The sequence below is a fragment of the Onychomys torridus genome, chromosome 6 (assembly GCF_903995425.1).
Source record: "Onychomys torridus chromosome 6, mOncTor1.1, whole genome shotgun sequence".
In the NCBI taxonomy this organism is placed as follows: Eukaryota; Metazoa; Chordata; class Mammalia; order Rodentia; family Cricetidae; genus Onychomys; species Onychomys torridus.
The window spans coordinates 129,884,671-129,909,984 of record NC_050448.1 but is presented as its reverse complement, the minus strand read 5'-3'; the positions used below and the strand labels follow the sequence as shown (position 1 = coordinate 129,909,984).

The following is a 25,314-nucleotide window of genomic DNA, read 5'->3' as shown; positions in this document are numbered from 1 at the left end:
TTTATAAATTACTGCCAACTTTAAATAACTCAATAATATAAACAATTAAGAATGTAAATCTATTTTCAGTTATTTCTTACAATTCCTGCAATAATAGAGTGTTTTTCTATGAAAGTAAAATAAGTATCTCCTTTCTTCTAAAGAAAGATCATAAAAATCAGCTATTTATTTTTTTCACAGGTTAACATCAATCAAGTTCTCACAATCAAACCATTTTAAACAAAAGGCGAGTGGCCTGGGATTCTTCTAAAGTAGTGTTATCTTAGGCTATATAGCAAGTTCACAACTTCCCCATTTACTACAGGTCATAGACATTTAGAGTCATCACAGAGTGATGGATGTGTTCAGCAGGATGTTCCAAACTTAAGCTTCCTCTTGGAAAAACAAGCCTTTATTATTTCCATTTCAACAAAACTGGTTCTGAAAATCTACTCACTCATTGAGAACCACGTCTGTTTCAAAGGAAAGACTATGCTTATGTTGGTCTTAATCCCAATGTCGTAGATCATGAAAGCTGACTGTGGTTTTTCCTGAAGGTCATTGTATTCCAGATAACAATACCATATTCCTTGAAAAGAAAAGACCAATACCCAGTGTCATTTTCTGAAGTAGAAGCTATTTGCTTATCACACATACCTACATAAAAATGATCAATATGGCTATTTCTACAGAGTTAGAATCATGTTTGGCTGCAGTAGTCTAACTGCTACTCCAGGTGACATAAATGCTTTCTGAATTTATGTGGCTTTCAATGCACTCCTGGCTTGTAGCAACCCTAACACACACCAGCAGGACTGTTTTAATATGCTACAGTACATCTGTCCTGCAGAAAAATGTGCTGACACACCCTTATTTATACTCAGTACTAATTTATTACTTACTGGCTTATCTTATGTACTTGTATGAATTTTGAGAGTACTTTAATGGATGCATTCATGTTTAGAATTGGTTTTGTTTTAGGGAACTGGGCTGGTTCTGCTCCTAATAGCTTTATTTCAAGTTCTATTTTGTCTGATGTTATTAATCCCAGGGTCATGGATTCAAGTCCCATGCTCTACCAACTGAGCTAGCCAGGCTCTGGGAGGCAGTGGGTCTATGCCTCTATCAAAGCAGCATGTAGCCTTAAAACTTCCTCTTTTTTCTGTATCAAAACCTACATCTACCATGCACCATGTTGTGTGGCTTGCAGAAACCTCTGTGTAACTTGGTAGGGATGTGCTGCCAACCTGCCATAGAGTAGCTCAAGCACACAGGCTGCAGCTAACTTGAGAGATACAATAGGAAGTCATTTTTAGCTCTGTTTTAGAATCTTCTTTCTCAGGTTTTTGGTGGACATTCTTGCCCCACATTGGGCGACAAATGTTGCCAGAAGTTTTCCTGGTCCCACCCAGCTCACAGCCGCTCAGACCAAAATAAACACACCGTTGCTTATATTAAATTAAAACTGTTAGGCCTAATGGCTCAGCTTCTTGATAGTTAGATCTTACACTTAAATTAACCAATAATTCTTATTTATGTTTAGCCATGTGGCTTGGTACCTTTTCCCAGTTCTGCCTTCATATCTTGTTTCTCATGGCAGAGGCTGGCGACTTCTGACTCAGCCTTCCACTTTCCAGAATCCTCTTCTCTGCTTATCCTGCATATATTATACTTCCTGTCTGGCTACTGGCCAAATCAGTGTTTTATTTATCAACCAATCAGAGCAATACATGTTCACAGCCTATAGAAAGACATTCCCAGAAAGCTACTATAGATTTCTTTTCATAACTGCTGCTCTTTAAAATCAATTCTTCTACTTTTAACTGTTATGTTTCCTTACACATTCTGTAAAGTTTGTAAATAACACACAGTTCCAACTTGCATGTGTACATTTTAATCTTAACTGACAATTTCTGTGCTGTTTTTATTACATATGTTCTCTTTCTTCTAGTTCACTGCCATCTACTCTATTTTTATAACCACTCTTGGAAATTTCCCACCTGCTGAGTAATCAAGTTCTATTTAACAAGGAAGTGCAAGGGCCTTTGGTTACTTGGTGGTCACCCCCATTCTGCTCCAATATCTTAGTTACATGTGTTTTAACTAAAATTGCATCACTTTTTTTCTTTTTAAAGACAGGGATTCTCTGTGTATCCCTGGCTGTCCTGGAACTCACTCTATAGGCCAGGCTGGCTTAATGAACTTAGAAATCCAACGACCTCTGCCTCCTGAGTGCTGGGATTAAAGGCATGTGCCACTACTGCCTAGCTAATGTTATTATTTTATCTGAGTAAGGTTTGCTACACTTTACCTACTGTTTGCCCACTCATTTTCTTTGCTTACTCTCCTTCATGAGGCTCATATTATTATGAGGAATCATATATTTTCCTTTACTCTCTCTATGCCAGGCATCAGGAAACACATCTGGTTACACACACAGACGTCTCCACTGCATTCTGGTACATGACTATTGCAGTAGCCGCCCAACTCACCTTGTTGTTTCTGCTCTTGTCTTACTTAACATGGGGACCACAGTCATCATCTCTCCTCTGCTCAGAACCATGCAGAGCTTCTCTATTTCGTTCCAGGAGATAACAATTCCCTGTGTGGCTCTGATCCTCCATGAATTCTGTGACCTCCTTTCCTCCCACTGCCCCTTTACTCAGATAGCCACCTCCTCAGCCTCCTAGCCATTCCTTCAGCATGTGGTTTCCTCGGGGCCTTTGCTCCAGCTGTACCCATGGCTAGAGCATTCCCTGGCCTCCACATCATAACTGCATTGCTTCCTCCAGGTGTTTTCACATCTGTCTTCTCACAGAGACCTACTTGGGGCTGAGGGTGTAGCTCAGTGTAGAGCCCTCGCCAGAGAATAGCGACAGGAGCAAGGACACCAATCCTCCCTCCTAACCTGCAGTGCTCACTCCTCAGCCTGCATGGTGTGCTGTGTATGGCTGCTGGACTTCATGGTCTTCCTATAGCAAACCATCACCTTCAAATGTACGGTTTCACTGCAAGCTTGAAACAAGTGAAGCCCTTCATTTATTGTGAAGTATTATGAGAAGTGACATCTACTGTGACATGTTAAGAGTCCTGTACAGTGTGTGTCATCATTGCTTAATTGATGTTCCATGAATGTGCATAAATGAATGTATGATCTCATGCATTTCTCGTCCTCTACCTTCCTTGGTATAACTATGGCCTCCTGGACCTATGGATCTTTATCTTTCCAATATGACGGATACAGATGACATCATTCTTTCTGATTCTTCATCTATCTCTGCTTTATCCACACAATAGTATTTTTGTCACATTCTGCTGTATTTAAATAATTCTTTCAGATTCATTCATCTTTCAATCCATTGGTTCTCTATTTTGGCATTTAATATACCAATTATTTAAGTATGTGTGTGTGTGTGTGTGTGTGTGTGTGTGTGTGTGTGTGTGTGTACGGTCATGCATGTGCCATATCATGTGTGTGGAGATCAAAGGACAACATTCTAAAGTTGGTTCTCTCCTGTGCCTTCATGTAGGATCCAGGGATAGAACTCAGGTCATCAGTCTTGCATAGCAAGTGTTCATCCATTGAGCCATGTCACCAGGCTTTGATTTAAGTTATAATCTAACGATTTGTTATTTTGGAAAATTCCATGTGGTTCATCTTTACATATGTATAGGCATCTCTGTTGTTGTCTTAGTTCTGTGATTTCATCCTTCACTCATTAAACATTCTATACATGGTTCTTGGTAGTATGATATTTTGTTTGTGTTCTGACAAAGAAAGCTTGCCTGGAGATCAGAGGGCAGAGCTAGCCACTAGTTAGCCATAGAAGCTGGGCAGTTGTAGTGCACAATTTTAATCCTAGCGCTTGGGAAGTGGAGACAGGTTCTCGGCCCCCATCCATTCAGAGGATCTGGAAAGGTAAGAAGTCACTGGCAGCTGCTCTTCTGCTTCTCTGGTCTTTCAGGTTATCACCCTACTATTTGATTCCTGGTTTTGTTTGTTTGTTTGTTTGTATTTTTTGTTTTTCTTTTTGCTTTCTAGACAGGGTTTCTCTGTGTAGCTTTGGGGTCTGTCCCAGAACTTGCTCTGTAGACCAGGCTGGCCTCGAACTCACAGAGATTCACCTGCCTCTGCCTCCTGAGTGCTGTGAATAAAGGTATGCACCACCACTGCTCGGCTTCGACCTCTGAGTTTTTATTGATAAGACTAAATAGATTCATGCTTCAGTTATTTTTGCATTTTTTTCTACAGCTGGGTTGATTGCATATCTTAGTCTGATGCTGATGCCTTCTTTCCATATCCATATCTGACTCCTTCCTATGATGTTGATTTTGAGATGAGGGCACTTTCATAAATTGAGGGTGATTCCATCTACAAAGGATTGGTGTTTGCTTTGTTGGCAGCCAAAGTGTGCTGCAAAACACAGACAGCAGCATCTGGGTCTCTTTCAGGATCTTAGGTTGGTCAAAGGAGCGTCATGAGACTCCACTGCTCCTAATAGTGTGTTCATCTTGGTGAGGGTCTTCTGTTATTTTACACACACACACACATACACACACACACACACACACACACACACACACACACACACACACACACTTTCACACAGTCTAGCTTTTTAATCCACCCACTGTGACATATCCACATTATTTTATGCTTTAGTAAATTTGATACTATCAATAAGAATGTTTGGTTTTCCATGATACTAAATAATCAGTTGTCCAAGACAGCCACAGAGGCCAGTCACATCCAGTCTCATTTACTGATAGTTTTCAACCTGAATGGATATTTTCTCACTGTGAATGACTTCAAGCTTAATTGCCATGCAAATAATTGCTGGGCTAGCACGGCCTCAGGAGTCCATAGGCAGCTGAGACTGGAGGCTTTGTTTGCACTTTGTCTGCATGGCCATCTGTCCATTTGCAGTGTCAAGGCCATTGCACAGCCAGTCTCAGGTCTCTCACCGCTTAAGACAAGTCAGCGAAGTCAGTTTTACTGCCCCTCCTGCCTTGATGACAAACCAAAGAGAGATTGGATCACACATCTTGACTCTCCAGTGGAAATCCAGGTAGAACACACAGAAAGATTAGGGACAGTAGTTCCCAGGCCCCTCCTAAGACTGACCTCTGCTCCCCTGGCTGTGCTCAGCAGGACAGCAGGGCAAACAGAGAATGCTAAGGAGGGTGGGACTGTTTACTATAAGCTCTCTATTCGACAGCCTGAGATCCACATTTCCTATCTTCTGAGATGGAGAGTCCATCATTGGGCTGAGGATACAGATGTGGGAGCTAGGTCTTGTAATCTTAAGAATGTTTTCCACAGTTATTCAGTTATGCAGTCTGCAGCTGGGTTATAGCCAAGGCTAGGTACCAAACATGAGCCTGTCCACATTCTTACTATATAACATGTGCAAACCTGCTTACGCATCAGTAAGAGGACCTGGTTATTTTCTGTGCCTACTACTATAAAAATTATGTTGCCAATCCAAATTGTGTTGTGGGAGAAATAATTCTTTTGAATATAAATTGCTCTATATTGTTCCATCTGCTGTTTAGAAGGCCCAAAGCAAATGTCCATTGCTGTGGATATCACTCTGTGTAAATAAAATTCTGATTGGCCAATGGCCAGGCAGGAAGTATAGGCGGGACAAGAGAAAAGAGAATTATGGGAGGTGGAAGGCTGGGGTGGAGAGATACTGCCAGCTGCTGCCATGACAAGGAAGATGTAAGGTAATGGTAAGCCACGAGCCATGTGGCAAAGTATAGATTAACAGAAATGGGTTAATTTAAGATAGAAGTAGATAACAAGAAGCCTGCCATGGCCATACAGTTTGTAAACAACATCAGTCTCTGTGTGCTTACTTGGTTGGGTCTGAGCGACTGTGGGACTGGCGGGTGGGTGAGAGAGATTTGTCCTGACTGTGGGCCAGGCAGGAAAACTCTAACTACAATCCATAATGTTATACAACCCCGTGGGAGGCATGCTGTGGGATGTCTTTCTGTAGGCTGTGAATCTGTGTTATTCTGATTTGTTGTTAAATAAAGCTGTTTGGCCTATGTCAAGGCAGCTTAGAGGCAGGTGGATAGACAGGAAGAAGAAAGGCAGAAGGGAAGAGATGAAAGACAGCCACCCAAGGAGCAACATGTAATGGGACGCAGGTAGAGCCACAGAATACATGGCAATATATAGATTAATAGTTATGGGTTAATTTAAGATATAAGAGCTAGCTAGCAAGAAGCTTGAGCCATAGGCAATCAAGTTCATAATTGATAAAAGCCTCTGTGTGTTTACTTGGGTCTGACCAAGTGGTCAGGACCAGGTGGGACACAGGAAACTTCCAGCTATAGAGGCACTTGAATTCATTTATTTAGTGTTCACATCAGGCCCAATGTACACAGCTTTTGTTGAGACTGAATTGAACCCTTCATCCATGAGTGTGATTTAGTGTTCTTGCCTCTAGAGGTGATGCCTCACTACAGGGACCAACTACTAAAACGTATGATAGCACCTGATTAAAAGTATTATCAAATCTGCTAAGAAAAATTGATCAAGCTATGCAGCTGTGCAGACCTGGTCACTGATTGATAGACAAGTTACAGGGGAAGACAAACTGTTTGAAATGGTTTTATTAATCTAAAAGAATCCTTTCTGCTCCTTCCTGATCCCCATCAGGTCCAAGACCAAAGGCTGCTAGGGAAAGGAATACAGAATTTTTCTCCAAATAATAACAAAAAGAGCTATGGAGAAGATATTTGTGAATGTAAATAAATTTTGTAAAGTTAATTGTAGTTGATATATTGTGCACCCCAATAAACTTATCTGGGGGTCAGCAAACAGAACAGACACTATATTAAACATTAGTTTAATCCTTTAATCCTAGCATTCAGGAGACAGAGATCCATCTGGATCTCTGTGAGTTCAAGGCCACAGTGAGAACAGAGCCAGGTGTGGCGGCTCACGCCTTTAATCCCAGCACTTGAGATCTCATGTCTTTTGAGAAAGACATACACCTTTAATCCCAGGAAGTGATAGTAGGAAGCAGAAAGGTATATAAGGCGTGAAGACCAGAAACTAGAGGCTTTTTAAGCTTTGAGGCTTTTAGCAGAAGTTTTAGCTTTTAGCTGAGATCCATTCAGATGAGGACTCAGAGGCTTCCAGTTTGCAGAAACAAGATTAGCTGAGGAGTTGGCAAGGTGAGATTGGATGTGGCTTGTTCTGTCTCTCTGATCTTTCATAATTTACCTCAATACCTGGCTCCAGGTTTATTTTTATTGATAAGACTGTTTAAGATTACAGTTAATGATTCAAACTAATTAAGCCTAAGGCAAGTAAATGCTTTCCAATAATTGCTAACAATGAGGAAAAATTATTCTGATATTTAGCAATTTTAAGAGTTGTGTTACTTACCATATCCTAGAATTCCAAGCACACCAAATGTGAAGACCCAGAAGAGGAATCCAGCTATGAACCTCAGGAGTATCAAAAAAGTCCAACTCAGCACCATGGCAATGGTCAGGCCACTGGAGGGAAACCCACGACACACATGGTCATGTGTGCTAAGTGCAACATAAAGCCAATATCAAGACAAGAGCCTTTTCCACTTGAAATCACTCTAGAATTTCCTACTTTACTTGGCTGGAGTAACACATATGATTCTAAGAAGTATAAACAATGGTTTCATTAAGAATTTCACGTGAGGGGCTGGAGAGATGGCTCAGAGGTTAAGAACATTGGCTGTTCTTCCAGAGGTCCTGAATTCAATTCCCAGCAACCACATGGTGGCTCACAACCATCTGTAATAAGATCTGGCTCCCTCTTATGGTTTACAGGGATACATGCAAACGAACACTGTATACATGATAAATAAATAAATCTTTTTTTAAAAAAATAATTTCACATGAAAGAGGAGAGTGGAGAGCCAGTGAGCACTTTACACTTGAAACATTCTGCATGTCTCCAGAAACCGGACCCCCAGCTCACAGTTTTAACCTGCCAGATACACTTTCCAAATTGCACTCTTTTTCCTTCACACCCTTCTAGTTAGTGATGTTATATATATATATATATATATATATATATATATATATATATATATGTCTCAAAAGTCATCTTCTAAGAGATCCTTCATAATATTTGTCACTGGATAGATGAAAGCGTGATATTGAGGTTCTTCTCAGGTCATGAAGGAATTTCAGAAGCCTTTCCCTCTTGAAATTATAGAAACTTGAATGGTTAACATTTAAATATGGCTGAAGGGTTACTCTTTTGCATGACCCAAAGGGAATAGTTAAAACAGTATTTATGAAAGATTTTGGAGCAGAAAGGCTGGAAATAAAGGGAGATGCTTAGGGTCCAGGGGTGTGAGGGGTACAGAGTGCACACAGGTCAGGTAAGGTGTGTCCAAGCAATAGAGGGCAAAAACCAAGGGAATAAGAATGAAAGAAATTACCTAGTGGCATTAGTTTGTGAATAGGAAATCCCATTTAACTATTGTCAAGTGCAGGTTGCAATCTTGACTGCTGTGGATATCGCTCTGTGTAAATAAAGTTCTGATTGGCCAGTGGCCAGGCAGGAAGTATAGGCGGGACAAGAGAGAAGAGAATCCTGGGAAGTAGAAGGCTGGGGAGACACCGCCAGCTGCCGCCATGAAAAGCAACATGTAAAGACACTGGTAAGCCACAAGCCATGTGGCAAAGTATAGACTAACAGAAATGGGTTAATTTAAGATAGAAGAAGTAGATAACAAGAAGCCTGCCATGGCCATACAGTTTCTAAATAATGTAAGTTTCTGTGTGCTTTCTTGGTTGGGTCTGAGCAACTGTGGGACTGGCGGGTAAGAGAGATTTGTCCGGACTGGGCCAGGCAGGAAAACTCTAACTACACTTGACTATGGAGTTATTGCAGCAGAACACTGAATGAGTAAAACCTCACAAAAGAAACTAGCTCTAACATTATGAAAATTATTTTTTAGTATTTCACTGAAAATACAGTGTTAAAATTAGCAAATTCCCTGTGCTTAAAGATGTGGTATCTGCTTTTTCCACTCTTAATTTTATAACTGCCTCTGAACTCACATTTCTGTATATCTACTATGTTTTAAGAACTATACTGTGAAAGAAAAAAAGAACTATACTGTGAGCTAGGGAGATAAAGGGTTGATAGTTTAGCTGGGTATAGTAGTCTACACCACTAATCCCAGCATGTGAGAGGTAGAGGTAGGAAGATCAGGAGTTCAAAGCCAACTTTTTCAGTTACTTAGAAAGTTCAAGAACAACCTTGGTTACAAGAGACATAGTCTCAAAAGACAAAAAGGAAAAAAGAAGAGTTGTCAGTCTATCAGAGGAAAGAACCAGGTAAATAAAATATAGAATGAAAGATTTTATGTAGAAGATAAGTATCTATGTGTATATAGAGGTATGTACATATAAACAATGGATATGAGTGCTGTGGAATAATTCTTCTGTATATTGTGAAAATGTGTTGCTTTCATTGTTAATAAAAAGCTGATTGGGGCTGGGGATTTAGCTCAGTGGTAGAGTGCTTGGCTAGCAAGTGCAAGGCCCTGGGTTTGGTCTTCAGCAATACAACAACAACAAAAAAAAAAAAAAAGAAAGGAAAAAAGCAGATTGACCAATAGCTAGGCAGGATTTTTCAGGGCAGAAAGAATGCTAGGAAGAAGGGAGGAGTCTGAAGAGTTTCAAGCCAGATACAGAAGAAGCAACATGGAAAGTTCATAGATGAGATAAATGAGCCTTGGGCAGCGCATAGATGAATAGAAATGGGTTAATTTAAGTTGTAAGAGCTGGCTTGAGACAAGTCTAACCTATTGGCCAAGCATTTATAATGACTAAAAAAATCTCTGAGTGGTTATTTGGAAGTGGCTGCCAAAACATAGAAACTCCACCTACATATGAAGGAAACAGAGGACTGAAGTAATTTATCTAGGGAAAATAATACAAGTTTTGTAAGTGTCATTAAACTGATTTTAAAAGATGAAGTGCAGGGGTTGGAGATGCAGCTCTGTGGAAGGGTGCCTGCCTAGCACATTAAAGCCCCAGGCTAGCTCTCCAGTACTTTAAAAAAAAGTGAAGTGGAGTCACCCTAGACTCTGAGAAGTCTATGGGGAGTAGGAAAAGTCATAAAATGTGCAAAGACACAGGATTTGACAAGCAAGGGGTGCAGATTATTTATATATAATTATTATATTTAGATAATTATTTATACCTAAATTTATATAATATAGATATATATATCTATGATTATATAATATATAATTATAAATGTATATAAATAATTAACACTATATAATCAGATATCTCTTATGCTTATAATCCCAGCACTTGGAAGGCTGAAACTAGCGGATGTAGTTCAAGACTTTCCTCCATGGTTACACAGTGAGATCTAAGTCAGTCTAGACTACAGAAAAATACTTACTTTTATGTGTGTGTATGTGTGTATGTGGCTCTGTGTGTGTGTGTGTGTGTGTGTGTATGTGTGTGTACCCGTGAAGGCCAAAAGAGAGCCTTGGATTCTTTGAAGTTGGGGTACAGTCCATTGTTAGGTATACAATGTAAACTGAGCTATAGGTTTCTGCAGGAGCAGCAAGTGCTCTTACTGAGCCATCTCTCCACCCACTAAAATAAAATATGTAAGGCTAATCAAGAGAGAGACAGGAATGAACTTGAGAAGCTGTGCTGATGTGATTACAAAGCACCTTGGAATTACTAAGGAAGCACTGATTTTATTCTCTGGTCACTAGGGAAACACAGAAGCTTCTAAACTCTGGAAAGTGGTGCAAAGGTAGAGAGGACAGGCTTGCATGTCACACACATTCACCTATGTCAGAAGAGTGATCCCATTCTTCAGCTTTCCAAAATACCAATCTTATGTCTGAAAATTCAGATCTCTACCTTTCTAAGTATTTTAAGTTTCTCAGAACTAGAATAGCCTTTCATGGTAATAATTATCATGTATGAAAAGAATACAGTAGCAATTACAAATGATCCTTTGGGGTCTAGGGAGGGACAAAGGAGGAAAAAGCCAGGGAAATCAAACCATGCCCACCTCTGTGACATGTGAAGAGCAAAACACAGGACCCCAGACACTGTGGCAAGGACTTGGTACAAGTACCAGTTCTACTAGTGAATTAACATATAAGCTTGAAACTTAGGTTCTTATGGGCATGTTTTCAAAAATATTTGCCCTGTCCTTACCCTCATGTGAGAAAGAAAATGACACTGAGGTCTGAATCCACTTTTCACCCTTTAATAAGAGCAGAAGTGGATGGGTCTACAGAGGTCACAAGAAAACATCTAGAGAAGACATGCACAATTTCACTCACATGAGAATCCACTTCCATGAAGTCACATAGTCTTCAAATACCTTCATCCCAAATGTCCTTGCATTGAGGAATTTAGTGATGCCACTGAGTTCAATGAAGAAAAAGTTAATTATTTCTGGTTAATATTAGAAAAATGTCCTTGTAATAAAAAAAGACTTTGCATGATTCTATTCCAGGCATGCTTTTAGACAGCGTCTGCTCTAGTGACTCTTCACTAGCCACAACCACCTATCAAATGTCATTTCAGGAAGCCTGCAAGTGTATCTGTAGTGCCATATACAGAGGAGCTGGCCATGAAAAACAGGGGTGGATCCTTATGCAGGACACACCATATCCCCCCAGTATTGCAGAAGCTCCCCTGTAAGAGCAAATTTCAATGACAGGATCTAATTTACTAAGTTTCTAGATCTGACCATGTATATCATCTTAATCTCTCTTCCTGCATCTCTGTCATGTGGTAGCCAGACAGCATTACAGAAAACAGATCAAAGTATGCACAGATCACTGTGTCCAACACAATGTGTGGTCAAGGTGAACACACAAAATGGCACTGTCAAATTTTTCCTATGGCCCCCCATCACATCATGTCCCTCTTCTAAAGTAACCATCTTACTACCATGATATGTGTGTGCATCACAGGACAATGGATTTTTGCTCTGTGTTTTGTGTCCATGGAGTCACATGTATGTCATTATTTTATAGGTTTCCACACAGCTTCCCATTTCTGAGGTTCATTCACATTGCTATTAAATTCCACATATAAAGGAGGGGTACTGTACCACCCGCACTGTCAATGTCTTTTAAGAAAGAGAAATCGGTTTTCAGGATTCCTTTCATTTTGTTCTTCACTCTGCAAGTGAGCTATGAAAGGGTTATGCCTATGCACATGTGAACATGCACACATCCAAGGAAATGTATTTCTCAACAATCTAGACTACTGTGTGCCACATACAGCCAAGCAAACAGCAGGCAACTGGCTGTGCTCAAGTTGATATGTAGACTGAGCTGGCAGCCTCACTTTTCTTCTCACCAAATCTTTGTGCTTGCTGATAAGGGAAGGCATGACCACCCTGAAAGACGCTATTCTTTCTAATCTAGAGTGACATGTGTACTTCATTATGCTATAGAAGTGATTTCCTGTAACCCAGAGTGGTACTTTAATATTCTATATACTAACAGAATGCATCAAAACAACACAGAAACGTAAACATACTTCGCAACCTCCGTGAGTTCTATGACATTTCTGCTCCTCCCACTTCCATCTTCAAATTGCATCTCATTTCCTATGGTTAAATTTCCCTTGATGGAGGAGAAGTAAGGCAGACATCTCTGCAGGACTGTGAAAGAGAACAAAAATCACAGAAAACTGCTTTGTACTAGTCTATCCTTTAAAAACCCTCTGTTATCTACAGCCAGGTTCTTGCTGGGCATGAAATGTGCTCAGGGCAGATAGCTAATTGCCCTTTATTGACATCTTCAGGACTTTCTGGTGTCTGTGAGACTGAAATGGGAGCACCATCACACTGTGAAGTCCCATTCCAGCCTGTTGATATTTTTACACATGAAAGATTTATCCAACCACACAGATAAGATGTGTAGGCGAAGTGGCATTGGCTCATACCACATATGCTGAACATGCTTTGATGGAAAAGCTGTTTGTATGGTGGGAGGAGTGTAGGGCTGTCACCTAACAGATTCTGGATGGGGCAGGTTTGTAGCTTAGTGAGAACAGTGCCTGTGTGGAGCCCTGGATTCAGTCCTGAACACTGGATAATATGGTGGGCTCCTGTGATCCCAGGACTTGGGAAGTGCAGGCAGGAGGATCAGAAGTTTGGGGTCACTCTTGGCTGTCTCAGGTCAGCCTGGGATAGATGAGAGCCAGTTTTGAAAATAGTCGTAAGTATTAAGTATTAGACTCAGGTTCTTTAGGATAGGACACCTTTTGGAATGATCTTTGTAACATGCCACCTACCCACACTCTAGACTTCCCTGGATTTTAGTATGTGTTTTTTGCTTGATATTGTTTGCATTGATTGTAATTCCAACTTCTCTAGGTCATTATCCCTCATTACTCCTGGACAATATTTGATAACCATTTCTTTGTATATAGTCTTGTATTAGGTTAGAACCTTCTTATTTAGACAAAAGGGGGACATGTAGTGGGTAGCCATCCCAGCCTTGGCCTGGAAGTTCCAACCCCCATTGAGGCTTTGATAATGGTCACGCCCACAAGGCGGGGCAGAGGGAGGAAGCTGAAGACCCAGGATTGAGAGGAGAGGCTTCTCTTGGTTCTGGGATGCTGGACGCTGGAGGTAGACAGAGCAGAGTTCTCCAGAGAACACCGCCGGACTGTGCCATACCTTTGCCAGACCCTATAACCTATCCCTTCATTTGTAAGTTACCCCACAAAATAAACCTCCCTTTTAACTACGTGGAGTGGCCTTAATAATTTCACCAATATCTTCTCAGTAAAACCTTGGAAACTAGAGTTTAGTAATTATTCCTGCAAGAATAAGAACCAGCTCAGGCTTCCAGCTCCTGTGAAGACAGGACTTCTGGTGATGAATTCTTAGTAACTTGCCTCCTTGCCAGTAACGTTCCCTACATGTCTTTGAAGGACAGAAACTATCAATGGAGGGCCACACTGTTTGACTGATGTGATTTCTGAGAAGAGTTCAATTGTTGTCCGGTCTTCTGTGGTCTGTTTGATCGAATGGAGTGCTAGCTCCTACTAATACACCACTTCAATGTGTGTTGCGGTGCGAGGCACCAAACATACTCTAACATACTAGAGCTCTAATTTTAAATGAAGAGGCAAGAGAAATCAGAAGTGGATAGATAATTTCCATATTTTTTTTCTTGCAAGTAGTTTCACTAATTTATATGTAGAGCTTGGACCTAAAATACTGAAGTGATTGATATAGGGAACAAGCTTCTTTATGAAGCTTTCCAGCTCTCCTTGTCTTGCCCATGCCACCCATCTCCAGCTTTCAAAGTCTAATGATTGTAGCTGATTTCTTTCATAATGCTCCCATCTTTCTCCTGCTCTGCCTTCCCTTCCGGGCAGACCAGAGGTGGTAGCCTCTACAACCCCTTTCTGCTCTCTGTTCAGTCAGCTCCTGGCCTCCACCTCTCTCCAGATGGCCTTATCCTACTCCTTCCCCGAGGGTGCTCGGCACACAGGAGGGTGCTCGGCGCACAGGAGGGTGCTCGGCGCACAGGAGGGTGCTCGGCGCACAGGAGGGTGCTCGGCACACAGGAGGGTGCTCGGCGCACAGGAGGGCTCAGTATCTTTCTTCTCTCTCATTCTTTCTAGTCTTTTTTTGTGCTCTATACATCTTAAGTGTAAGTTTTCACCCAGAAGTTCTCCTGGCCCTATTTTACATATTACTTCTGGTAATCACTTCCAGTCTGTTAGTGCCCATTCACTAATACGCTCAGTATTTATTAGGAAAGCACAGAAAATATGAAGAAAAGTTACAGAATGATACACGGTCCAGCCACCCACAGTGAACCATGTGACTTTGCTGATCAGTTTCCTTCCCATCTTCTACATCTCTCCCCTTTTGAATGCCACAGTAACACAGGCAACAGAATTCTGTTTGCTTCTCCCTCTCACATAATCTTACTTTGTCTCCTTTTAGAAACAATTTAAGGACTACATGTTATTAGTTGTACATTGTACCACTTAGTGGTATACTTGATCCTCTGTTAAGAAGAACACAAGCTGGTTGTAATGTTGATCTTAATGTCCCTTTCATTATTTCTTTAGACTATGAGAGACTGTGGATTATTTATTTTTATATCCCCAATGTATATTTTAAAACATGTGATTTTAATCAAAATCTAATTGTGAGAACAGCTATTTTTCCTTTTCCCATAAGAAATTTCCATGCTGTTCTTGACCACATACAGCGAGCACCTAGGGCTTCCTGGTGATTGCCATTTCTCGTGTATTAGAAAATACATTATCTCTGCCTTGGGATCTTTAACGGACCAGAGAAAGGTGAGGGGACACTCAACACATGGATTTTGTGGCAACCAATTCAACATTGACTTCCTACTTAGATTGGTGCCTGTTGCCTTTCTTCTGCTTTAGAAGAACTAGACACTCAATGTGGAAGAACTGAGTAGCAGAAAACATGAGAAAGAGAAAATGGCCAGTTTTCTCTCCCTTCCCACACCATCTGGCAAACAATTCCTTAAGAGTTTTGGTATATTTCTTTCTGATCTTTTTCCTTAAGTAATTTCTGGGATTTGTTTTAATTTCAATATACTTGACATGATGTCTGCAGCAGTTTGCATTTTGCTGAGTATTGACCGACTTCGCTCTATATTTATTAGTTCTACAATATCTCTCACAAACACACTGTATTACTTCAGTGTTCTCTTGCTCTTGGACATTGAAAACTTTCTTTTGTTTCCAGCCCCACCATCTGTGATCTCTGAGTTCTGTATTAATTTTTCTGAATGAACTCTGTGTTAAGAATCTTCATATGAAGCTTTTTCTCTGTAATTAGAATGACATCCTTCAGAAAGAAGAGTGAGTGGTTATTTCAGTTTTTCTAAAGAGCCCATGAGTTTATACTCAAACAGTAAAGAAACAAAATATATATTCATCAAAGAAACACAGAAGAATTTCAAATGTCACTTATGAAGACAAGATATACAACTTAGAAATTGCTTCTTGGGCAATTTCTGAACATTTTTGGCTCAGTCCAGGAGTGGGTGTGCATGACTGTTTGTGTGTGCTGTATATGCTTGTAGGGATACATAGGGTCACATTGATGGGCCTCTTAAAATAAATCATATCACTTGCCAATGTGTTTACGTAGCAAAGCCCCAAACCTCACAGAGCTCTAGTGGAAATGCCCCAGCTGGAGTGAGGGCAGGTGTGACCAGAGACACTGCTCCTAATTAACACTGGACTCTCAGGGTGGGACTGGACCTTTCTCAGCCTCAATCAGTCGAGACCTTATCAACTGAGGAAACACAATTCAGTCATATTTTGGTAGATTCTATGTTTCAAAGATAAAAGAATTACCACTTACAAGGTCTACTTGGATAAACTGCTGGGGGGCAGTCACCACGGGACAGATCTGAGAAAGTCTGAAAGGAAAGGGTCATGTTAACACTTCAAAGCCAGCACTGATCAGTTTCACTTCAATATCTGAATTCTGAGCTTGAAATCTTAGCTCCACATCTCATTTTCCCAAATTGTCTCTCCACTGACAATAATTATAAGTTTATCACATACAAATTATTGTTGAAAATGCCTCTAAATGCTCTGAATGAATCAACAAAGATTTAAAAAAACAAGATCTTACAAAAGCAAGGCACACCTGTGAAGATATCTTAGTCATACTCTGAATCTCTTACCCTTCAAAATTTTACTGGAAAAACAGCATTTTCTATAATTAACAACCAATTAATAGTATTTAATACTATAAAGCTTTAGAAATCTCCTGTGTATGTCAAACCTAGGAAAGGGTGGGCTTGAATATTTTATTGGACTGTTTCATTTAGTGTGTGTGTGTGTGTGTGTGTGTGTGTGTGTGCACACGTGCGTGCATGTGTGTGTGTGTGTGTGTGTGTGTGTGTGTGTGTGTGTATACCATGCATGCTAAGGCACACAAGTGGAGATCCTAATGCTAGATTCTGTTTTTTCCTTCCATCATGTTGGTTTCAGTGTGAGGAATGAATCAGGTCAGGCGGCACACACCTTCGTCAATTAAGCCACCTCGCAGTATGGTTTTGTAATGATTCTAGATGGCATAAAATTCTAGCTCTTATCAGCAACAACCCCGTCCAGGTATAGGAATTCTCTCAGTTGGAGTTACCTAAGCACACTTAATAGTCTTTCCTACTCAACAAGTGTACACAGGAATACCTCATGAATGGTGTGTTTCTTTGTCTATATCATGAATATTCTGTGTTTTGATGAGTGTCTACACAGTGATACACCATGGACACGGTGTTTTTGAGTGTTCATGTGAGCTTGTGTTTTATGGGAATGACACCATTAATATTCATTTTTCTAGATCTGGATATTTTTCCAGTAGCAAACTAGGATGTCACACTTAAGTTGAGAACAGCAGCTAAGTTCCTTGCAGGCGTGAGTACACGCACCGTTGCAGGCCTGGCCGTGGCCTTGCAGAACTGGCGGTAGTATTCCCAGTGGCTTTTGTCTCTTTCATTAAAGAATTGCATTTCGAAGTAGGTTAGAAATTTCTCTGGGCACCTGGAGACGCAGATCTGTGGAACAGAGAAGCACAGTGATGGGAATGAATGGGAACAGACCAAGAAAATGCCTACAAGGTTGGATGGGCTTCTGAATTCCCCACCAGTGTGAAGAATAAAGCATCATTTTTTATCTAAGTGATTTCAATCATGTTTCTAGTTTTATTGTATAAAATTAAATTTGCCATAGAATGTTAACAACTTGTACTTCTTGCTTCCTTGGTCTTGTGTTAAAACAAGATTTTGAACAATAATGACATTTTATGCTTTGATTTTGAAATCAGCATATAGTATGTTAGAGACCATGGCAACATTTTCAAACCAAGCGTTTTTGTGGTTCTCCTTTCCCACCTCCTCCATACAGTTGCCTCTGTTCCTCTTGTATTCCCCTATTATCTTCCCATTTCCTGTCCCAACTGTCCCTCTTCCCAACCTCTCTGGGGAAAGGATAATGTTGAACGAGGTGGCCCAAACTCATAAGACAAGACCAGCATGTTCTTTCTCATATGTAGATTCTGACCTGTGACATGTAAAGTTTAAAAACTCTAGATGGATTGATTTTAACTTGATTTTTAAGATAAATGTAGATCCACAAGTAGTTGTGAGAAACTGTACTTTCCACATGCTTGTCACTCAGATCCCCAACAGTCATACTTTGTGGAACTACAAGGTAACATCATAACCACTCTCTTCATTTAGATTGAATTAATTTTATATTCATTCTGTATGTGCCTGTGAGGGATAGTTCTATGTGCAGATTTGGGGCTTCTATCATAGAACAATTATGATTTTTAAAGCCCCTTTTAAAGGTTTCTATTGTTATTATTTGTGTGTATGTGTGCTCATATGGGTCCAAGTCAATATGTGCAATGTGCATGCAGGTGCTGAAGAGGCCAGGAGAGTCCATGGATTCCCTGGGGCTGGAGTTATAGGAGGTTGTGAGTCATCTGACAGGGATGCTGAGGAACTGAGCCCAGGTCCTCTGCAAGAACAGCAAGTGCTATAAACTATCTCTCTGTCTCTGTCATGAATTTTAATAAGACATTTTCTTATGATTGTCTGGCTTAATAGATAGGAGTATAATTCAAGATAAATTCTGCAGTCTCTATATATCCTAGGTTAGAATCTTGATTTGTTTTCTATATGGATAAAATGACTTTGAAATTTTCTGACATTTGTTAATGTGCATGGGAAATATTTGTCAGTGCCCATGAGTTCTCCATAACTGTGAAAACATAATTAGACATTGTCACCATGAGAAATAAGCAAAATACATATCTGCCACAATTAATTACCAGTTAAGTCTTTTAACAACACTATCTAGACATGGGCAAGAGAGGTCACCTGTGCAACTATTTTACAATAATAGACTGGGGGCATATCAGGGATGAACCGAGTCACTGGGGTCGTCCTTAGAGCCGAGACAGAGTGACAGTAACCCAATGTGCAATTTCATAAAGGACGGTGGGAACAGGGAGGTGCAGTCTGTTGGCTTTGCTTTTTGCTTATGATTTTTTAATTTATTTTAATTAATTTATTTTTTATTTTATGTGCATTGGTGTTTTGCCTGTGTGTGTATATCTGTGTGAGGATGATGGATCCCTAGTAACTGGAGTTACAGACAGTTGTGAGCCACCATGTGGTTGCTGGGAATTGAAGCCAGGTCCTCTGGAAGATTCCCAGTGCTCTTAACCACTGAGCCATCTCTCCAGCCCCTGCTTATAATTTTAAAAAGAAACAAAAGCCACATCAAACTGGGAAAGCTGCATCAACTTCCGAGAATCTCTCCATCAGTTCTGCTCCTCCTGTGGAAATCCCCCAGACATGGCCTGTTCCATCATCTCCCATCAATACTTTAATATTTATTTTTTCTTCAGTGTTTTAATGTTTTGACAATTTCATACATGCATATCATGAATTTTCATACTCTGTTACCTCTCTCTTTCATCTTCTTCCCACTCCTGCTGAAACTCTTCTTATTACTTTTTTTTTTGCATTTTTATGACACATTAAGTTTAATTGGGGGTGTTTGCATGACTATAAGCATGGAGTTTCATCAGCAGTATAGACAACTCCTCATCATGCACCCCGGCATCAACTGCTCACAGTGTTTCAGGGAGTGCTTCATATTGTTTGGCTCGAACTGTTTGGGGGGCACCCAGGCAGAAGGATCGGGATCTGTCCCTGGTCTATGGGCAGACTTCTGGAATCTGGTGCCTGTGGTCTGACACCTTGCACAGCCTTGGTACAGTGGGAAGGGGCTTGGACCTGCCTAGGCTCAGTGTGCTGGGCTCTGCTGACTCCACATGGGAGACCTCGATCTGTGGGATGTGGGGATGTGGGGTGGCTTGGGAAAGAGGATTGGGGGGGGGGAGGAGGGATGTGGGGGTCTGTGGATAGCATGTAGAATGAGTAGAAAATTTCTTAATAAAGGAAATTGGAAAAAAAGAAGCCATTTTGGGGACTGAACAGAATTCAAATCTTCATAAAGCTCAGGGATGCACTCTCATGGTGTGGAATTTTCCATTTGTGGTGTCATTTCAGCATTAAAAAAGTGAATTAAATTGTTTTTGAAGTTTAAAAAAAGTGAGAACTCAAGGAGTTAATATTTTATTGAGCTTTATATAATATGAGGTACTGCTTCCGGGACCCTGGCAAACCTATACTTACAAATACATGCATATGTATACTACACGTACAGACTGGTGTATACACAGCGCATAAAGAAAGCAATTAAAATGGAAAAAAAAGTAGTTTGTCAAAGAGAATCACATCAAACTTCATTCCAAACACAAATCAGCTGTTTAAAAAAATCCACAGCAACTACTCTTTCTTCTTTCCTTCCATCAGACCAATTTGCTCACTTCAAATGGGATGCTGATTAGAAGCAATCAACGTATAATTAGCCACAGAAGAAGGTCACACTGAGGCTGGGTGTCCTAATTGATCCTGGTCTGTGCTTCAAGTGCCTGTGACACATGTCTGGACCATGCTGCCAGTTGATAAGAATGTAACATGTAGAATATAGCTCTGATCCATAAATGCACTGTTGCAGGGCTAATAGATGCAGGATGCGATACTGCAGTCATGACATACCCCACTGAGCTGTGATCCCTATGGATTTCACAGGGCTCTTTGAGCATCATTCTTCATACCTGTTGTTACATCATCAATTCCAGAGGTTTAAACACTATTATAAATAAGAATTAGATGCCTGGGAGAGTGGGTTGCCCTGAAGATTAAAATACTACATTTGCTAAGTATGTTTCCTACATAATCTAGGAAACCATTTATGAAAATAATAAACATGTCATTTTTGTTTTAATATGGGGGCATTGGTTTGTATGGTAGAGTGGAAAGAGTAGGAAGATAGTCATTCATTGATTTACTAATTCCTTCATTCTATAGATACTTATTAATCATCTACTCTGGGGTTTGAAGGTAGTGTGAACACAGTGGTAAACAAAACAGGTGAGAAGCCTTACCCACAAGGTGTTTGGCTTTTAGCACAGGAAGAAAGACAGTGAACCATCTGTTTGTTACTGAAGGCTAGAAAAGAGATTCAAGAGTGAGGGGTGGATGGGTGCAGCTCCATTTTACGTGAGAGGCCTTGGGCTTCTCAGTCAGTAAACTACCTTCATACAAGCACGAGGACGTGAGTTTGGATCCTTAGCACCATGTGGAAAGCTAGGTGTAGCATCAGGCCCATGGTTTCAGAGCTTGGGGACAGACACTAGACCTCTGCAGTCTCTGGCTAGCCAGCCTAGCTGAAACAGTGCGCTTTGGGTTCAATGAGTCTTAAAAAATGAGGTTGAGAGAAATAGAGGACACTCCAAGTCGGCCTCTGGTCTCCACAGGCACACGTGCACATTTGCACACACATGATCTCACTAGAAAGATAACAATCATAGAAAGAATTGCGTATTGGTGGTTGATCCAGGGAGCCATCTGGAGAAGATACTCCGGCCGGAGGAGACTCGGCAGCAGGAGCCTGCCTGCATCCTTCAAAGAATGCAGAAGGTCCAGGGCAGCACTCAGAGGAGTTTTGTTTCACCTTGCCTTGTCTGGGCTTATTTATTTAACCTTATAGAGCTTTCTGCTTAGAGGGGGATGTGGGAGTATCTTCTAGACTCTCATGTAGTGGGCAGCTGTTCTAGCTTTGACCTGGAAGTACTACCCTCAGTAAGGCTTCCAGTAACTGTCAAGCCTATCTACGACCAGCCCCTGAGGCAGGGCCGAGATGGGAGCCCTTTGAGACCTGAGATCTGGATGTGCCAGCTCTCTTGGTTCCTGATGATCCTGGACGCTGGATGGTAGACTGAGCGGAGTTCTCCAGAGCTGGACTGCACTTCACCTCTCCCAGATCCTGTAACCAACCCCTTTACTAGCTATAAGTTATCCCTACCCCCCAATAAAGCTCCCTTTTAACTATGTGGAGTTGCCTTAATAAATCTTCCAATAGTGTCACAGGCTACAGAGCTCAGGGAAGCTAGCAGTCCCTCTTGATATGCAGAGAAAGGAAGCATCTAAAGCCAGCAAAGCAGGTAACTGGCCAGGACCTCAGCCAACAAACAATTCCAGCCTGCATGACAGGAATGACCAGAAACTCCAGCTACAACCACCCTCCACCCACAGATCCCATCATCAGATGACCTGGGAGAGGAGCCTCAAGTCTCAAGACTTTTTATTTTTATACTTTTTCCGTTATATTTTTAGTATTGTTTTTATGTCATTAAAATATTTGTTTTTTCCTCTTCTTACTCTTATCTAATTTTATTTACATATTTTCTCTAATTTCTGATCATGCATTTATCTCTCCCCATCACATGCTCTTTCTCTCCTATTAAACCTTGGTTTCCCCCTTTCACATCACTTTCCTTTATTTCACTATTATCTGAGTTGATTTTAACTTTCTATCTTTTCTCCATTATTTTAAGCCATTTTCTTCTCTATGTGTTTTGGTGGTATAGTAGTAGAAGATTTCACTTGATTTAACTAGAGTTTACCTGGGGTTTGTTTCTCCTCTCCACAGATCCAGCCTTAAATGACTAGAAAGAGACACACATCTTAACAGATGCACAAATCAAAGCTTAGAATCACACAAATCATGAAAAAGCAAGACAACATGGCTCTTCCAAACATTCACAACTCCTAAATAAATGAATCCAAAGATACAGAAATTATTGGAACCCCAGACAAGGACGTATGGGCTGTGGTTACTTATAAGAGCAAATGGTCAGCATCTCCAAGGTTCCCTGGTAACTCTGAAATAATTCATCTCTGCCATAGCTTTGATTAAATGTAAATGTACACGATATCAGGCTTCCATGTTCCTACCACACAGACAGACTCAACACGGACTTTCTGAATTCACCACAAATGTTGGCGACCACTAACACCACCATGAAGGCAGCCTTCGCCTTACCTGTGTAGTAGGGCACTGTAGCCTCGGCATCATGGAAGAACCGGTACACCTGAACAGGTTAAAGTAAAACAAAATGGTCTTGTTCCTGTTAACAAAAGGAAACACAAACAGTTTTTATCAGTGACAGTGGGAGTGCTCTACAGCACATCAAACACAGATGCTTTTGGTGCATTGCCTTTAAAATCCAGCTCCATCTTCTGTATATGGGTGCAGCATATTCTCAGACTGCCTTTCCATTGCCTAACAATCACAACACTGTTTTGTGATTATTAAAAACTGAAATACCTTTTCTGCATCTAGTGAGATGATCATGTGGTTTTTTACTTCGAGTTTGTTTATATGGTGTATTACATTGATGGACTTTCATATGTTGAACCACCCTTGCATCCCTGGGATGAAGCCTACTTGATCATGGTGGATAATTGTTTTGATGTGTTCTTGGAGTCTGTTCGCCAGAATTTTATTGAGTATTTTTGCATCAATGTTCATGAGGGAGATCGGTCTGTAGTTCTCTTTCTTTGTTGCATCTTTGTTTGGTTTAGGAATCAGGGTAATTGTAGCCTCATAGAAGGAGTTTGGTAATATACCTTCTGCTTCTATTGTGTGGAACAATTTAAAGAGTATTGGTATTAAGTCTTCTTTGAAGATCTGGTAGAATTCTGCAGTGAAACCATCTGGTCCAGTGCTTTTTTTTGGTTAGGAGACTTTTAATGACTGATTCTATTTCCTTAGGGGTTATTGAACTATTTAAATGGTTTATCTGGTCTTGATTTAACTTAGGTATGTGGTACCTATCCAGAAAATTATCCATTTCTTTTAGAATTTCCAGTTTTGTGGAGTAGAGGTTTTTGAAGTATGACCTGATCATTCTCTGGATTTCCTCATTGTCTGTTGTTATGTCCCCCTTTTCATTTCTGATTTTGTTAATTTGGATGCTCTCTGTCTTTTGGTTAGTTTGGATAAGGGCTTGTCTATCTTGTTGATCTTCCCAAAGAACCAACTCTTTGTTTCATCAGAAGGACAAACATGGTATGTACTCACTCATAGGAGGATACTAGATGTAAAACAAAGATGACTAGAGTGCTACACAACTCCAGGAAGACTACCTAGAAAACAGGACCCTAGGAAAGACCCAGGGATCACCCAATGACAGAGAAATGGATGAGATCTACATGAACAACCTAGACGACAGTGGGAGTAATGAAGAGCAAGATTCGAGGTAAAGAAAGCTTAGGGGAGCAGGAGATCCCAGCTGGATCAAGAACAGAAAGGGAGAACGAGGAATAACAGACCATGATAAATGAAGACCACATGAGAACAGGGATAGGCAGAGTGCTGGAGAGGTCCCCAGAAATCCACAATGATATATCCTCTGTAGACTGCTGGCAATGGTCGAGGGAGGGCCTGATCTGACCTAGTCTGGTGATCAGATGACTAAACACCCTAGCAGTCGTCTTGGAACTCTCATCCAATAACTGATGGAAGTGGATGCAGAGATCCTCAGCCAGGCCCCAGGTGGAGCTCCAGGTGTCCAACTGTCGAGAAGGAGGAGGGACTGCAAGAGCATGAATTGTTGAATCCAAGATTGGAAAAGCACAGGGACAAATAGCCATCGAATGGAAGCACATGAATTATGAACCAAAAGCTGTGGAGCCCCCAGCTGGATCAGGCCCTCTGGATAAGTGAGACAATTGAATAGCTTGAACTGTTTGGGAGGCACCCAGTCTGTGGGACCAGGACCTGTCCTCAGTGCATGAGCTGGCTGTTTGTAACCTTGGACTTACACAGGGACACATGCTCAGCCTGGAAGGAGGTGACCTGCCTGTACTGAATCCACCATGTTTAAATGAATCCCCAGGGGTGTCTTGGTCCTGGAGGACATGGGAATGGAGGGGAGGGGCTGGGGGGAAGATGAGGGTGGGGGCGGGAGGGGGGAGGACAGGGGAACCCATGGCTGATGTATAAAATTAAAACACATAATAATTAAAAAAAAAAAAACTGAAATAAATTGTCCACCAGCAAGAAAGTTTATCACAAGGCAGAAGATCACACTGTCATTGGGAATGATGTTGACACACATGTTTAATGGAAGGTGTGTGTGTGTGTGTGTGTGTGTGTGTGTGTGTGTGTGTGTGTGTGTGTGCGCGCGCGCACTCAAATGCTGATTCAGTCTTCTGTGGCATCTGTGTTGAAAGCCCAGCAATCTTCATGAGCCGAAGTTCTTGTAGTGGCCAAAAGGTGGCGGTACAATCAACCAAATTTCCACCTTTTAGTGGAAATACTGAAGAACACGTCTTCAAGCCACAGGTCAGGAGTAGCTTCCTGTGC

At 41.0% G+C, this 25,314-nt stretch overlaps 1 protein-coding gene across 4 annotated transcripts in view; it reads right to left on the bottom strand.

Moving 5' to 3' along the window:
- Slc44a5 (solute carrier family 44 member 5) overlaps window positions 1–25,314 on the bottom strand; it is a 348,525-nt gene that overhangs the window by 34,315 nt on the left and 288,896 nt on the right. For 2 of the 4 annotated variants that reach the window (XM_036190641.1, XM_036190639.1), the window contains exons 5-12: window positions 22,987–23,071; window positions 22,568–22,609; window positions 17,451–17,576; window positions 16,373–16,430; window positions 12,535–12,658; window positions 11,322–11,405; window positions 7,388–7,500; window positions 437–568 (exon numbers count right to left, since the gene is read on the bottom strand). In XM_036190641.1, the coding sequence (XP_036046534.1) occupies window positions 437–568; window positions 7,388–7,500; window positions 11,322–11,405; window positions 12,535–12,658; window positions 16,373–16,430; window positions 17,451–17,576; window positions 22,568–22,609; window positions 22,987–23,071 (764 nt within the window). The remainder of the gene's footprint in view (window positions 1–436; window positions 569–7,387; window positions 7,501–11,321; window positions 11,406–12,534; window positions 12,659–16,372; window positions 16,431–17,450; window positions 17,577–22,567; window positions 22,610–22,986; window positions 23,072–25,314) is intronic. The other 2 variants (XM_036190643.1, XM_036190642.1) reach the window with 1 other exon arrangement.